The 17,714-nt window shown below is 33.1% G+C and overlaps 1 protein-coding gene across 1 annotated transcript; it reads left to right on the top strand.

Annotated features, from left to right (window-relative positions):
* Window positions 1-9,348: 9,348 nt before the first annotated feature.
* LOC131641733 (probable glucan 1,3-beta-glucosidase A) lies at window positions 9,349-11,943 on the top strand. Its single transcript, XM_058912036.1, has 7 exons — window positions 9,349-9,577; window positions 9,667-9,786; window positions 9,891-10,079; window positions 10,327-10,664; window positions 10,758-10,907; window positions 11,006-11,349; window positions 11,582-11,943. Exons 1-7 carry the CDS (start codon window positions 9,389-9,391, stop codon window positions 11,761-11,763), a joined length of 1,512 nt encoding a protein of 503 aa, XP_058768019.1. The 5' UTR covers window positions 9,349-9,388; the 3' UTR covers window positions 11,764-11,943.
* The last annotated feature ends 5,771 nt before the right edge of the window (window positions 11,944-17,714 follow it).

Raw genomic sequence — 17,714 nt, 5'->3', positions numbered from 1 at the left:
TAAGACCCTATGCAAAATCATAGATGGGCTAATATCGAGAATTTCGGTCAAAGTCCACCCAATCACCTTCTTATGCTTCTTCAAAACCTGCAAAATCTTATTTTCTTGATCAAAATCAAGGTTAGAAGAAATTATAACCGGCAGCATTTCATTCATCTCTAAATAAGCATATTTAAGATTTTCAGGAATTGGTTTCAGCTCAGGGGAATGTGGCTGCTCAATGGAAGTAGTGCTTGGGGCAGCCGGGATGTCAAGAGTATCAGCTGCATAAACAACTTCATCGATAACAACTTCACCTGTAGTAGATATGTTACCTGTAACACCCCATATTTTCTAATTTTAATTTAATCAGAAATTAAATTATTATTTGGAATTAATTGGTATTTTCGTTGAACTAATTGGGAGAATTATTGAGTATTGGTCTTTGGACCAAGTGGAGTATTTAGTAATGAGGGGGTGTTAAGTGTTGAGCCCATTACTAAATTATGCCATGTTTTAATAAAACAAGTAAATAAGAGAAAATTGAGAAATAGAGAAGGAAAACCTAAGAGGGAGAGAAGGAGAATTCATGGATAAGAGGGATTTTCGTATTCATGGTGCAGCCCTCACAAAATGGGTCATAACTCTCTGCTCGTAGCTCCAAATCAGGGAAGTTCTCGGTGAGGGAGATAAGCGGGTTTGAAGATTGGAGATCCTTGCTGAAAGTGATGAAAAGAGGCTTACGGGTTTGATGGAGAAGAAGGAGAAAAATTCATATTCTTGGCTAAGGTAAGGGGGGACTCTTCCGGTTAATTTCTATTATGTGATTATGGGTAATAGGATGAATTAACGTATGATTCGATTCGATTGGGTATATTGGGATTTGATATTGTTAGGTATGTTATGATTTGGGATAATTGATGAATTGTATAGATTGTTGGTTATTGATGTGTTGTTTTGATGTATAATGATGTGTGATGAGAAATTCGATGTTTGTATGCCTGTATGTGATGCCTGGAATCGTTTTGGGTGAAAAGAATATGAAATCGCAGGGTCTGTGGCAGACTTGGGGTTTGCTGAAATCGCAGGTCCGCTGAGCGGAGGGGGTCCGCTGAGCGGAGGTCCCAACGTAGTTCGCTCTTGTTTGACGTCGCTTGAGGTCCGCTGAGCGGGGGTCTGAAGGATTTCGCTTCTGCCTTGCTCCGCTGAGCGAACCTTGCTGTGTGTGAATTTTCCCAAACTTCAAAATAACGTATCTTTTGATCCGTGAATCATTTCTTAGTGCCGTTTTGGGCGTTGTGCAAGTAATTAAATGTTTTATATGATGAATGATAAATATTGGTATTAGCCAACTTTATTTCTTTAAAAACTCGATTTAATTACTTGATGAGAATTGAACATTGTGTGCATATGAGATAGGTGTGACAATGTGTTTGATGTGATGATGAATTAGTTATGATTTGTTATTATGATTGTGATGGATGCATGACTATTTGAATGATGTTGAAAACATGTACATACTTATTCGGTGATGTGGTGTTGAGATGAGTTGTTCATCGTGATTCAGTGTGTTTTAAGTATCTTATATGTGTTTCATTCATTCATATGCATTGATGTTGGATCCCGGTGATGTTTGGATCATTGGTGGACATATTTCCCATTGTGTGGAAATTGTGTCGGTGGGCCGTATCTCGATGAGGCGTAGATCGGTTAGGTGGATTGATTCCACGGTTTATTGGTACCACATGCATAGTGTCAGTTGTGTCATATGCATTTTGTCATAACATGATTGTATGGATTTCTGTGTTTTGTGTTGTAATCTATTATTGTATGAATTGATGAATAATAGATGTGAATCTGAATATATGACAAATTGGGTGAATGATATATTATGATGTTTTGTTGCTTATGAATGCATAACATTGATTAATTGAAAATGAGACTCACCCTTACTTGATAATTTTCAGATCGAGGAGTAGCGGCATTAGTGCTCGGTGAGGAGGACTCGTAGAGTTTATCCGTTGTTTTGGGTCGTGTCGGTCATGCTCTGATCTTGTAACACTGGGGGACGATAGTTATAGAGATTTATGAGAATTCTCTATTTTATTTGGTGTTGGATTATGTTTCCATTTGGTTATGTTGATGATGTTTCTTATTCCGCTGTGATAAACATAATTGTGTTTTTGGTAAATCGTTTCCTAATAAAGCATGACTTGACCTTAGTTGATTTAATTATTTTAAATAATCGTGGCACCCTTGTGCATATGTTTTTACTCTGATATATTTATTTAAATTTCCACCGGGGTTAGAAGGGTGTTACATTACCCTGCAATGCAGCATCAATCTCAGCACATACAACACAAATATTAGTGTCAGTACAATTAGAACATGAGTAAACATCATCAAAATCAGACAGTGATGGAAAGTCAGATGCAAGCAAATCAGTACAAGTATTATCAACAGTTTCATAAAGCAACTCTATTTGAAAAACAGAATGCTCTTCCAAGGGTTGTTGGTTTGATCCTTGAGCTTGCTGCATGGCATTCAATAAAGTGGCAAGTTGTCCAATTTGTGTTTGCAAAGTCTGAAGAGTGGAATATATTTGTTGTTGATACTTAAGATTATTTGCAGCCATTTCTTTGACAATATCCTCTAGTGAAGGTTCGGAAGATGCACAACACATAACCTCAAATTCATTCAGATGCTTATGCGGATCCTCACCTGCAAAACCATTAAACCTAGGCAACAAATATATTAAACCAGATTTAAATTCAAAAGGTACATCAACATCAGGATAAACAATGCATAAGTTCGCATCAGGGGCAGCCAACTGCGTTAAGGTTCTTTGTTCAGCCATGTTATCAACAAACACAGAAATACCAACTATGTCCCAAACAGGCAGAAACAAATAGAAAGAAGAAAAACGATTAAAATAAATTCATAAAAATATAAAAACACTAAATTTAATCTAATTAAGACAAATAAGAATTTTGGGAATTTTTTTGAATTTTTTCGACTCTATGAAAACAGTAAAAAATTCATTAAAAATAGAAAAACGATGAATTTGGCGATTTGGAGTCGAATTCATTAAAAATTGATCGCACAATTTTTCTGCTCCCAGTAGGCAAAAACATATTATCGATCAGACTCAATTTCCAAAAAACAAAAAAATGTTTTTTTGACTCAAAAAGGCGTTATGGCCGAAACCGCGAGGAACCTATGGCCTAAACGCACAAACACTAAACCTAAAACTCTAAAATCAGTTAATAACGACAAGAATCCCCGGCAACGGCGCCAATTTGATCCGCTGTCGCGCGCGGATCAAAAACGAGTATTTTGAAAACGTAATATAGCGACAATGACTCGAGTCGTATCACAAGGATTCTTGTTTTGTTATTAACTAATATAAATAAAATTGGGGTTTATGGTTTTAGATCGATTTATGAACAATAGAGCAAATAAGAGATTAAAATAAGTGACTAGAAAATAAGCTAAAACGACAATTTGCTGATTCGGTTCCTATCTATCATTGATTATTGTAATTCCAACCTCCTAAGCGGATTATCTATTCCTATTCGATCATAATATCCATTGACAAGCGCAATTGATAGTATAATTTCTATGTTCCTATTATCCGAATTAAGCAAACGGGATTAAGTTTCATGAATTAAGCAAACATGAATTAAACGGACACGATAACGAATTAAGCAAACGATAACGTGACTATAGTTAGGATCATACAACCAATCGAATTAAATCAATATAGTCTATGCAAATCGAATTAAGAAAACAAGAGACATAGATTAATATTGAAAGGAATAGAACTGAATTATAATTATAATAACCTCAAGGTCGGAACCTGAATACAACAATTTGTCTCAAAGGAATTAGTTCTCCATGGAATTCGTACAAGCTTGACTCATAATTTCTTGAATAATAAAAACGTAACAATGAACATTAGCGGCCAAACCTAGGTAAATGGGAGAAACAATAATTCGGGTCATAACCCAACTGGGTCAAACAAACATAACCCAGACCCAAAACTAACGATCTAAAACTAAATAAAACTAATGTTGCAGCTTCAAACGAAATTCTGGAAAATATGCGCTCCGAATCTGACTTTGACTCCAACACAAAAGTTGTAGCTCTTTCTCTTAGCTTTCCGGCGATTATTAGAACGCCTCAATCGGATTCCCGGACCTCCACTTATGATCATTTTAGTGCAGACTACTAATGCTGAAAATAAAGTGCGAAAAATCAAATTAAACCAAAAATAAACTAAATTAGAAAAACATTATAAAACATAAAAGTAAACAAAGAAAATCAAAGAAATGCTTAAGAACAAACATAGGAGAATGTGCATTAAAATGCACTGATCAAATCGTTGACCACTTTAGCTAAGTTTAGAAATTGCTTGACTACATGTGTTGTCATCATCAAAACCATACATCATCAAACTATGTCATCATCAAAACTAAGTAGTTGTTGATTAACTTGTATTTTGCTATCTATAAGCTTCACTATCTTGGATCACTACTTAATTATACATGCAATCACATAGATCCATAATGATGTATTGTAATCACAACCTCAGACTTGAACCTTTCATTGTCCTCGAAGAAAAAACTATAAAATTTAGATTTTTAAGAAAACACTGGAATTTACTTGCTTGATAATTTCTAAGTTAACATTACTTACCAATGTACTTCTGTGCTGTTCAAGCTCTACTTGCATTCTCATACGTTAGAATGAATAAATCAAAAGACTTCATCATGCTCAGGTCTATTTAACTTTCTCTCTTCATCACCAATTCACTCAGGGTGTCACTCAACCAACATGCAATGATCATTTTAACACATACTTGAAAATTTTCTAAACATTCTATCAAGTCAGTATTATTATACAAACTTTTGAGGTTTTAAAGGTTGTATCATTGTTTGATTTAAGGTAGCATAAATTTGGGCAAAGTGGGATAATTCTTGGAATTAGATACTAAATTCCTTTATTTATCCATTCTTTAAACTTTTTACTCCTTTTACCCCTATCAACACTTTAAAGGATTCATACTATGCTATTTGGGATCTTTCTTTGATTAGTACCTATTCGCTTTTGTTTTTATTTCTTTTTCCTTTTTTACCGCTATGAACCTATTTGTTTTCAACAATTTTCCAAGTCTCTTTCAATAATACTTTCTTATAAAACCATCACCCAAACTTAAAATATTGTTATACTTATGATTTTTCATTTTCATGATGACATAACTCCAATGAGATAGAGTAATCCCAAGTAATTTGTAATACATAACAATTTTATTCAATTTTAAAAAAGGTGATAAATCTCAAAGATGTTAACAAATGATATATATATATATATATATATATATATATATATATATATATATATATATATATATATATATATATATATATATATATATATATATATATATATATATATATATATATATATATATATATATATATATATATATATATATATATATGAGTTCTTATGCATTATATACCGTCCATATCAATCAGATGGTCCATCGCACAACATGTTGCGTCCCACGTGGTCAATTTTAACCACCTTCACCATATAAGAGATAAAGTGTGCTATTTCTAGGTAATTTGAATCCATCTCCTCTTTACATCACCTCTCATACTCTCATTGACTTGTGTGTTAGAGTGCTAAACTTGTAAGTTCACACCCACGTCATTGTACCAGAATTTTGGTGTATTATTCCCTAGATCAACTCCATTGTTTCATCAATTATTATGGTTTCATTATGGAACAGTGGCGCCGTTTGTGGAAATAGACTTTTGATTTCTACAATTCTTCGTAAACAATCTCCGCTCTAACATTGGAGTTTCAAATTATCGACATCGATCATCAACTGAATGATATCCTTCCCCAAAGATCCAATTCTAAATCCGTCTAGCTATGATGACATCCAAAGCCACTAAATTTGCTAAAGTCGTCGTTGCCACTGCAACTACTATATCAACTTCCTATTAATCACCATAAATGCAAAAACTGTGAAGAAATAGTTTTTAAAAACTTTTGGAAAGAAATTGGAGATTAATCAAAATTCAAGTTCTCATAAAAGGGTAATTTTTTACTAACATTTAACTATTAACAATTTATCATTAAAAAATACTTCGATTGAGCCAAAACCAATCTCTTTGTGAATCATTTTCAACTAAACTCTCTTTATAATACTTTATTCACACACAAACAATTATTGCATACACTTTATTAGCGGTGTTCGCGATTCGGTTTAGATCAGTTTTGAGATTAAAATTCATCCGATCTAAAGATAAATTTATTCACGGTTCGGTTCAGTTTTGGATGATAAATTAAAAAATTCGATCTGATCTGATCCAATTTGATGCGGTTTATTTTGGATCGATTTTTGGATATCCAAATTACAAATTTATTATTGAGTAAGATTATAAAAATGCTAATAAATAACATATTTGATATAATATATAACATATGCTATTTTAAATATTAATATTACAAAATAAGAATGATCGATTATGGTTGGAACAACTGAAATAATAAAAATAAATAGATTTAACCAAACTAAGAAATAGTATTGAGAAAATAAGTAACATCGACTAATGAATTAATGCAACATATCATATTAATAAAAAATAAATATAAACTTGCGGTTTGCGGTTTGTGAGTGCAACTTCACCATTAGATGTTTTGCATGATGTGAAAACTATATGAAAACTTTGGATTTCTTTATGTCAGATGGTATCTCTGAGTTTGTGTGACACCCTTGCATTAGAGGTCTTTGGAATCACTAAAGAACAACTTTGAAATGGACCAAAATCATAAAAAAAAAGTCTTATGCACAAAAATGCATTGCATGTGCCGACACATATGTTTTTCAAGCCGGCACATGAAACTCAATATTGAAGCATGTGGCTTCTGTCAAGGTTAGGCCGACACGTAAGCCCTTTGAGGTCGACACAGACTAAAAACTCTGTTTTATGTGTCGACACATACATCATTTAGGTCAACACATGCAACTCAATAACAAAGCCTGTATCCATTGTTTCATTGTCGACACATGCACATTATAGGTTGATACATATTGAAAGAAATTCTTTTGTACCGACACATACATCAAACAGGTCGTCACATTTACTTACTTAAATAAGGTTGTAGCTTCTGTTTTGTTTTGGCCGACACGTAGACGTCTTCAGGTTGGCACATGCTGTTATTTTCAATACCATATGTCGGCACATTTATCGAACAAGCCGACACATATTATTTATTGGTTCAATTTCTTTTAATTCTATTCATTCTGAATTTCCTCCTTTTGCCACCAGACTTTCACAACTATAAATATATCATTCTTGCATCATTTCACTTGATGAAACCAAAACTATTTTCTTGATTGCTCTTCATCTTCAACCTTAAACCTATGCATACACACTGACAAATCACACATAATCATCTTTTGTTGGGGTGTCATCTAGACTCGGTTGATAAAGTTCAATTTAGGTTGTTTGTAATCTAAGATTGGAGTTGAGAATCAAGGGAATTTCATTCGGAAAAACCGCGGGTTTATCCTTCAAGATCTTAGGTGGGGTTTTGGTCAAGACGGTCCAAGAAGGAATCACAGTTTAGTGAAAGCTTTGGAGATAAATTACGCAAAGGAATAACGCGAGAATGACTGATTGAATTGGGAGTCCTTTGTTGCAGTAGGTACAATTGATCGTGTGTGAAATCTTTGGAGATAAAGAACTCAAAGGAGTAGCAATAGTCGAACAGTCAATTATTAGCTATTGTGTCTTGGTCTTGCTCAAAATCAAAAGAAGATAAGGGGTTGAATCAACATCAAATGGTTGTGTTTGTAGGTTGCTCTTGGAACACTTCTCTTGTAATTAACTTTTTGCATAGTAAGAAACTATCCTAATTTTGATAATTGGAATTAGGGGCAGGTGTATCCACATGCGAGGATGACATGGGGAACTTCCTAAACAAATCCTCGTGTATCTCTCTCTCTCTCATCTCTTTATTCGCTTTAATTCAATTACGTAATTTATCGAATAACATTATTTAAACGACCGAATCATAAGAATTTTTCTGCAATAGTTTTTATTAAAGTAGTGTGTTGACCAGCTTATAATCACTTTGATTATAAGTGGATTTCGTATCAACACAACTCAATCGAAAAAATCTAAAAACTTGTTCGCATACCAAGTGTTTGATAAATTGTGCAGCCTATTATTTTTCACTCGTTAGTATTGGAAATAACATTGTTGCAACTTTTTTTTTGGCTTTATACCACCGGTTTAGTCCAGTTCGGGGGCGAGTTCTGGCATCAAGTGGTTTCATTCCCCTCCCGATCGCAGTTGCGGGGGATCGAACCGTGGTTCTCCCTACCAAGTCCAACGCCAATCACCACTGGACCAACTAACGATTGGTTACATTGTTGCAACTTCGTTTAAACGAATAATTGAGTGACACTTGATTAGAGTAAAGGAATTCATCTTATTGTGTTAATTCATTCCATACGCTTATTGCATATCCGACTTCCAATAGTTTGGTTCGTATATATGACTTGTTCGATCTATAGGGATATATTCCGCTCGCACTACTTTTTCAAACCACAATTTTAATTGGTGCATTTTATATTGGTGATCTATTCACCCCCTCTAGATACGTTGTCTTTGTCTAACATGGTTTGAATCAGTTTTGAAAAATCAATCCGAAATCTAATTTGAACCGTACGATTTTTACAAAACGACATCCAAACACATCTAATAATATTCGGTTTTTTAGAGTTTTTTTTAAATCGATTTATAGTTTTTATTTGAATCGGTTTGAATTTAACCACCCCTATATTTTTATGTTATCTTGATTGGAATCACGCTCGTCAAATAGGAATAATTTACTATTCAATCAACTTTATTTCTAGTACAGATAAAAGAATTTTAAAAGAGTCATAATTCCTTTAACAAATCTAAATAAACATTTAGCTAGATTAACAAGTCTAAAAATACTTTTGAAAAGAACAAGTCATTAGTCTAAGACAACTAATGGTTGATCTAATCCCATTCCTAACACTACCATTATTTTTTAAAATATATTTAATGTAGTAAATTGACAATGTTCACCCTACACCTAACCTTGTAACAAAATTTGTTAGATGAATATTACAAATTAGTTAATAAGTACACATATGATAGATGCTAAGTTACTATCTCATCTCATTCATAGCAAAAACTAACCAAAACATGCAATTTCCTTTAACATTAGAATACTACTAGAAATGCATCCAAGAATATTATTACATTTTCTAAAGTGAAATTTCTGTATATTATAATGTTATAATTCCTCATCATGCATAAACATAACACTCACTTCACACACCGAGTATAATAAGATGTGCAACAAATTGTTCTATGTGAACCTTTTTTTCTTTTTCTACCTCTCATTATTTCACAATGTTTATGCTTCTCAAACCAAGAATTTCAATTTGCAACTCAAAGCTGTGAACCTTGGAAATTGGCTTGTTATTGAAGGATGGATGAAACCTTCTCTCTTTGATGGAATAATCAACAATGATCTTTTGGTATATTATATATACTAATTAATCTCTCTTATTATTGATATGGGAAAATATTTATATAGATTATAAGCTAAATTATTTGGTAATTTCAGGATGGAACTCATGTGCAATTCATGTCATTAAAACTGGAAAAGTATCTATGTGCAGAACATGGTGGAGGAACTATTATTGTCGCCAACCGAACCAAACCTTTTCATTGGGAAACTTTCAGAGTCGGTTTTCTATTTGAGTTTCTTATAGTAATTATAATTTCGTTTGGTTTGTTGATAAAAAAATAAGAAGTAAGTTAATTTAATATATGTTTATTTTTTGACAGTTGTGGAGGGTGAATGAAACGATGTTTAATTTGAGAGTGTCAAATAAGCAGTTTTTGGGATTAGAAGATAAAAATAAATTAGTGGCTGATATAGATTCACCTGGAAACAAAGAAACATTTGAGATTGTGAGAAATGATTATGATCCAAACATGGTTAGGATCAGAGCATCAAATGGTTTGTTTTTACAGGTTTGTACTTTCTTTTTTTTTACTTACTCTCAATAATATCGTAATCTCTAGAAAAAAATGTGTGTTCTTGTCTGTCATGTGTCAGTATCACACACCGACAACTACACAACACTGACAATGACATAACACCGAAATATTACCGGTGTTACGTCTCAACCTCAATGTTGTGTCTAATGTCTGTGTGTCTGATGATGTCTGTGTGTCAGTGTCTCCTTTTGATTAATATTTTCGTTTACTGATTAATTAGGCCATTTCAGAGAGTTTAATTACCACAGGAACAGTTTATGAAGAATCCATATGGGAGGACAATGACCCTTCTATATTCAAAATGACTGTTTTGTCTGACACAATCATAAAAGGAGAATACCAAATTACAAACGGTTATGGTCCAAACAAAGCTTCCAAAATCATGCAGGAACACTGGAATACATACATAACAGAAGATGATTTCAAATTCATGTCAGAAAATGGCTTAAATGCAGTCAGAATTCCTGTAGGATGGTGGATAGCTAAGGACCCAACACCACCTAGGCCATTTGTTGGAGGATCCTTAAAAACACTTGACAGTGCCTTCACATGGGCACAGTTAAGTCCCTAGTCTATTTTATTTACCATACAAATGAAAAAGTCCAATTTGTCTACCAGTGGTTGTAACTTAGTAGTTAATGGAATTTGCAGAAAATATGGAATCAAAGTTATTGTAGACCTGCATGCTGCACCGGCTTCGCAAAATGGAAGAGCGCATAGTGCGACAAGAGATGGATATCTAGAATGGGGAGATTCTAGTATTCCCGATACGGTGGCAATCATAGACTTCTTAGCAGAAAGGTTTCATACATATATACTCACTCGCTCCGGTCCTTAATATAAGAAAAGTTTGTTATTTAAATTTATTGAATAATCAGTGTATCTTGTATCTGGTGCAGATATGCTGAGAGACCAAATTTAATTGGAATACAACTGATGAATGAGCCACAAGGAGTTGATTTGGAAAGTCTTAAAAAGTATTATAAAGCGGGTTATGAGGCTGTAAGGAAACACACATCAAGTGCTTATGTGATAATGTCTAACCCTCTTGATAGAGATTCAAAAGTGCTTCTACCGTTTGTTAAGGCTTTTGATAAAGTTGTCATTGATGTGCATTACTACAATCTGTTTTCGGACAAGTTCTTAAATATGAATGTGAAGCAGAACATTGATTATATTAAATATCAAAGAGCTTATGAGCTTAATTCTCTGACCACATCAAATGGACCCCTCATCTTTGTTGGTATGCTTTCTTTTCTTACATACATTATTGTACAATGAATATAGCCTAAGTCAACATTTTTTTTATCCGTAAACAACGCAATTTAGATAATCAAAGTTTGAACTCTGTTGTTAACATTCAACTTAACAATATCACAGTCGAGTTAGAATTTTCAAATAGTCTCAGTCAATTTTATAAAATGATAAATTTCTATTACTACTTTTAAGTGTTTACATTAACATCAATTTTGCAGGGGAATGGAGTGGTGATTGGAAGGTTCAGAATGCATCAAAACAAGATTTCCAGAAATTTATGAATGTACAAGTGGAGGTATATTCTCGTGCTACATTTGGATGGGCTTATTGGGCTTACAAATGTGACTCTAAAAATTGGAACCTTAAGTGGTTGCTTGATAATAATTATGTTAAGCTTTGATTATGCTCATATAATATTAAGAGTGGTTTTTCTAAAATTTAAAATAAAAACCAAAATTGTTCTGTATTTATTTTATATATTAACTTTAATCATCATTTCAAGTGTAATTGACAAAAATAAGATAATGTACCATTTTTATATATTTATATATGTGAAGCTATCTATGACATATGTGACTTTGATGAATGCCTTTGCTTCAAGAAGTGTAGATTCTCTTCTTCTTTTCTTTTCTTTTATCTTTCAAAAATTAACATTTAAATTTATTTAAGAATAAAATATAAAAATATTTGATTTTGAATCATTTCTCTGAAACATGAGTATCTTGTAAAACTATTAAAAATGTCTAACTACTAACAAGAAGTGACATTAACCACACACCACATAAGTATATAGGAAAATATTAAATGGTTTTTATTATTTTTACATTCAATTATTTGTGTTAAAGTTAAGTAAATGGAACTTACAAAAATATGACAAGAAAAAATAGGATGAAATGGTACATTTGACAAAATTGTTTGTTTATTTTAAATAATGGCAACGGAAAGAAATGTGATTATTTCTAATAGAGTTGTGAGAATTATTAAAGATATATTAAATGATGTTTTAGATTTAAAGAATGCTTCTAGGTGTTTGGTTCATAAGTTTGTTAGTATGTAGAAATGGCCTAAGAGGTATATTACCATGTTGTATCATTCTGTATTGTTGAGGTGTAATGTTGAGGTGAGCATCTCATTCCTATAGCTTTGGGCCTAGTTATTGGGTCAGTTCTACTATTTAATATATGCACTTACCGAAGATTTAACGAGAAATCTAAGAAAATTTTACTTTATACCCCTACAATTATACCCTTACATAAAAAAGAATTGGACTGAAATACCCTCGTATAAATAGTATATATTTTAAAAAAATTTATTTTTTCCTCACATTTCAGAAAATTTTTCGAAACACCCAAAAATATATAAACCGGAACACTTTTTCAAAGTCTTCCGGTTTAAAAAAACTACACCGGAACACTTAGAAAAAGAGTTCCGGTAATTTTCAGTTGCTTAAAGTTGCATACCGGAACACTTATTTAAAGTGTTCCGGTGGTTTTTTTTTTTATAAAATTCTAGCCTTAACGCAACGGTTTTAAAGCGTTGCCTAAAGTGAATGACAAATTAAAAAAGCGTTGCCTAAAGTGTGGTTTGAAGCTACAATCAGCACAGGCAACGGTTTTATTATGTTGGCCAATACCTTTTGGCGACGGTTTAAAACCGTTGCGTAAAGTTTAGAATTTTTTTTAAAAATTAAACCTCCGGAACAATTTTTATAAGTGTTCTGGTGTGCATATTTAAACCCCTTTACCGGAACTCTTTTTCTAAGTGTTCCGGTGTGATTTTTTTGAACCGGAAAACTTTGAAAAAGTGTTCCGGGTGATATATTTTTGGGTGTTTCAAATTTTTTTTAAAAAAATGAAAAATAAAATAAAATATGTATTGTTTATAAGAGGGTATTTCCGTCCAATTTTTTTTCATGTAGGGGTATAGGTCTAATTGTAGGGGTAGGAAGTAAATTTTTCGAAATCTAAGTGCCACCCTTTTTTATACTTGGCACCTTCTCATATTTTTTTAATCAAATTTTATCCTTGTTGAAAAATGTTGAGATACAAAAAAATTTCGGAAGAAATTTTCGGTATGCAGTGTCAAATTTCCGGTACAACATACCGGAAATTTCAGTTATAAGGAAATTTCTGGAACTACATACTGGAAATTTTAGTTAATTTGAAATTTCCGGTACATAATGGAAATTTAAAATTTATGGTATTAATTTTTTTTTTTGCAAAAAAGTATTGGAAATTTTGAAAAATTCGGTAATTTTTTCTAAATTTCATGCACATCATACCGGAAATTTTAGTTAATTTGAAATTTCTGGTATGTATCGGAGATTTCAAATTTATGGTATCACAGTTTTTTTCAAATACCAGAAATTTCGAAAAAATCCAGTAATTTTTTCAAAATTTCCGATATTTTTTTGAAATTTTTGATAAAAAATCACGGAAATTTTTAAAAATCCGGTATTTTTTTTCGAAATTTCCGGTAGAAACGTATATTTTTTGAAAATTAGTGACTTTAGGCAAGGGTATAATGGTAAAAGCATAGCTTTGGGGGGTTGGCATGTTTAATTTTAGGGGTGGCATGTAGATTCCTCAGATTTCACTTACCACACCAAAAATAAACCTGACACCCTCCATATTTTTTTAATATTAAGTCGAACAAAATATTCGGTACAAAGTTGAAAATTTCCGGTATGTACAAAATTTTTGGTAGTTCATTTGAAATTTCTAGTAACTTATAATTTTTTCCAGAAATTTCAAAATCTACCATTTTGTACCGAAAATTTAATTAAAGGGTGAAATTTTCGACAGTGTATTGACTAATTATTTTTTTAAAGATTAGAATTTTTCCAAAAGTTTTGTACGGTTGTGATTTCACCGATAATTTTATATGGTATAGAATGAATCTAAAGTGTTATAAATAGAGGCATATGTTATAGAGAAAGTCATCTCAAAAAAATACTTTTTCCTTATTGTCTGATTAAGGCAAAAGTGTATTTGAACGAAGACAATCCTCCTATTAAATTCAAGCTTCTGGATGACGCCACATCTCTCCCCAACTTGACAGACAAGTTGAATGAGTTACTGCCTGATACCGATAACAGAAGGGTGAGAAATATCGAATTTCGTGAATATTGGATTGATAGTAATGGAAGAGTTAAATACAACCTGATTTAGTTGAAGACCATGAAGATGTGACGGCAATGTGGAAGTCATTTCGCCGTAGGATAACTAGGGGGCTGATCGAGTTTGATGCGCATAATTCAAGATCTATCGACGACATAATCAAGATACTGAAACATCCATAATTATCTAGAAGTACCTAGGTTTTCATGTTTAGTTATTTTTAATTTATGATTGTTCTTTTGTCTTATGATATGTTCATCTTCAAAGCGAAACATGTAATCGCCAAAAGATTATGCAATAAAAAGTACTATGATAAGTAGTTTGAGTCACAAAATATACAAAAGAATATAACTATCAAATCAAAAATTAAATAGCCCCCTACAGGCTATGTGTGCTAACCGAGATAATCATGTAAAAACTTCACCATCTGGGTTTATCAAACCCATGAGGTTATCCACAATAACAGCGATCAACTAAAGGCGCTCATGGTCATCTGTTCCTGGTGGAGATGGTGGCAGCGACACGTCTTCAGCATGTACCTCAACATCAGAAACCCTAACATCATAAGGCCCCTAACATTTGAACATCCTACAGCAAGTGGTATGATGTGAGGGTGTGATATAGTGAGATACCACTTCAGGTAACCATCCTCAAACTACGAAGGATGTTGAACCCTCATTGCGCTAGATATAATGTCACAAGCAGAGTTGATGATGTGGCTCTAAAGCCATATATCAATTCCCCATTCTAGAGCCCTAGAACTAGTAGAGGGGTGCCATGGACATAACCATATTGTTGCAGACACCTCTCAGACAACTATGTAGCCACCGAGGTCTCCAACCTCATATGCCCTGAATATAAGGAAGCGCCTTTGGATGCACGGTGGATCTGGTGAGCTGTATATGGTGTCCAAATGACATCATCTACTGTCAGAGCATCAAGCCTCCTTCTGCGCTCTCTTATCGTATATTGTTGAAAGAGTATTGTGGTGTACTTTCCGTTTATATCGTATCCACAGGGATTATTGCGATATCACCGCCGTTCTATAGCCTATTTTGTCTTGAGTTAATGTTACTTTTGTTTTAGGTTTGCAAAAGATCATTCAATCACTTTAGTAGCAAAGAGTAAATTAATGAAAGTTCTAAGTTAAAGAAAATGTATCAAGATTCGATTTCATCGACCTAAATTTGTATGTTTCCTTATAAATAGATGCTTATGAACTTGCTAACGATCAATATAATTACGTATCGACACCTATATCGTCCGTGTCCGCAACGATATAGTTAGATTTACCGTATTGTTTAACCGACGATTTCTCCACCGTTTAAACAATACAAATAACGTTTTAAAACCGATACTTAGTAAACATCAAACTCTAAATCCATGTCTGCAACTTATAGTTTGAAAGATGATGAGTTAGGTCTAGATACAAACATTGATGTCTCAAACATTTATACCAAAGAAAAGCTTTAATAAACAAACTAAACCATCTATATTGATCATCACTTGTTCATACACATATATTCACAAGAAAAACATACAAAAGGCTAGGAAGATTACATCTTATCTTGATACAAAAGGGATTTAGCTATCCATGAGAATGGTAGCTTGCATAAGAAGGAAAGGATGAAGATCAACAAGCATCAAAGGCGATTAATCGACGATCAAGGCTTCCAATCTTCAACTCTATGTTTGCTACAGTGTATTATGCTCTTGGTTCTCTCTAAAATATCTCTACATACTTTCAAAAGTGATCTGGCCCATAAACAAATAAACAAAGTTTCGCAGACCGCGCTTAGCGCGGTGCAGCCCGCTAAGCGCGCTATCAATAATTGCTTAAACCGCCCAACCGCGCTAAGCGGGCTCCAGACCTCGCTTAGCGCGGAACTCTCTGCCAGAACTTCCTTCTTTTCTTCAAAAGCGCGCTTAGCGGGCTCAACCTCGCTTAGCGCGCTACCTCTTTTCAGCAATCCTTGGCTTTGGTCTTGGAACATCTTCAAAGTGCTTGTTCCATGGTCCAAGCTTCCAATTATCTATAAAAACTACAAAATCCAACATAGATTGCAAAGATAAGAACTATTCAACAATAATATAAATATAAGAATAAATATATACCAAATGACAATAAAATACTACTATTAACCACAAAAAGACTTGAGAGTTACCAAAAATTACCTAAGATATTTACACAAATTGGTAACTAACAACTCTCCCCAACTTAAACCTTTGTTTGTCCTCAAACAAAACAAATACACCAAGAGATCACAAGCTAAGACAAAAACAATTGGGTGGTTCAAATTCCATAAGCACACAAGTAACATCTTACCTTTACTAAAATAACACCATGATGCAGATACTAATACTAAGTACATATTTGATGTCTAAAATTCCTAAAACAAAATAAGTTCAAAATTGAATCACAACCTATACACTTCTCTAGTAAGAGACAAAATTGAGGTCCTAACACTCACACAACAATGTCGCCAACATCCAGAATTAATTATGCATTCATCCACACAACATTTATATAAAAAGCGTAAAAGCAAGAATCACAAAGACTTTAGGGTTGAAACTTGGGTTGGTTAACAAGGAAGTGTCATTTCTCAAGGCCATTGAAACAAAAGGGGTCAATTCCTAAGAGAGCATTCAAATCATGATTATATCCACACATCCTTATCAACCGATCACACAATTTTATTGCTCAAGAGTTCATCTTTTTATTTTAAAGGAACTAGCTATATACAAAGCTCTTTTCTTTTCCTTTTTCTTTTTCTTTTCATTCATTTTCTTTTTTTTTCTTTTTCTCTCTTGAGCAATTATTTATTTTCTTCTACACACCAATACAACTAAGATCAAAATTTTATTCTCCCCAACTTGAATATTACCACCACATAATCACGAATGCTCCCTATTCTAAGGCGAAAAGGAATCAATCCTAACCACATTTCATGGTACTTTTCAAGGTTCAAAGAAAGTCATCAAGATTCAAATCAAAAATCGGCAATTATAAGGCATGACATGATACCGATTGAATCTTGGCAAAATGGCTCAAAGTGGTTAGCAAATACTCACACACTCACCGGGTAGGTTATATTTGGAAGAGAAGTTATACTCGTAATGCGAAACAAAATGCTTTGATCACTTTCATGCTTTACACAATTAAATAAAACCGCAAGATTAAACATAATAAACACGAGTTAAACGCACATTGTTGGTAACCACAAAATAATAT

This window comes from Vicia villosa, unplaced genomic scaffold (genome assembly GCF_029867415.1).
Source record: "Vicia villosa cultivar HV-30 ecotype Madison, WI unplaced genomic scaffold, Vvil1.0 ctg.004003F_1_1, whole genome shotgun sequence".
NCBI classification, from domain to species: Eukaryota; Viridiplantae; Streptophyta; class Magnoliopsida; order Fabales; family Fabaceae; genus Vicia; species Vicia villosa.
Note: the sequence above shows the minus strand (reverse complement) of the source record. Positions and strands in the feature narration are given on the sequence as shown.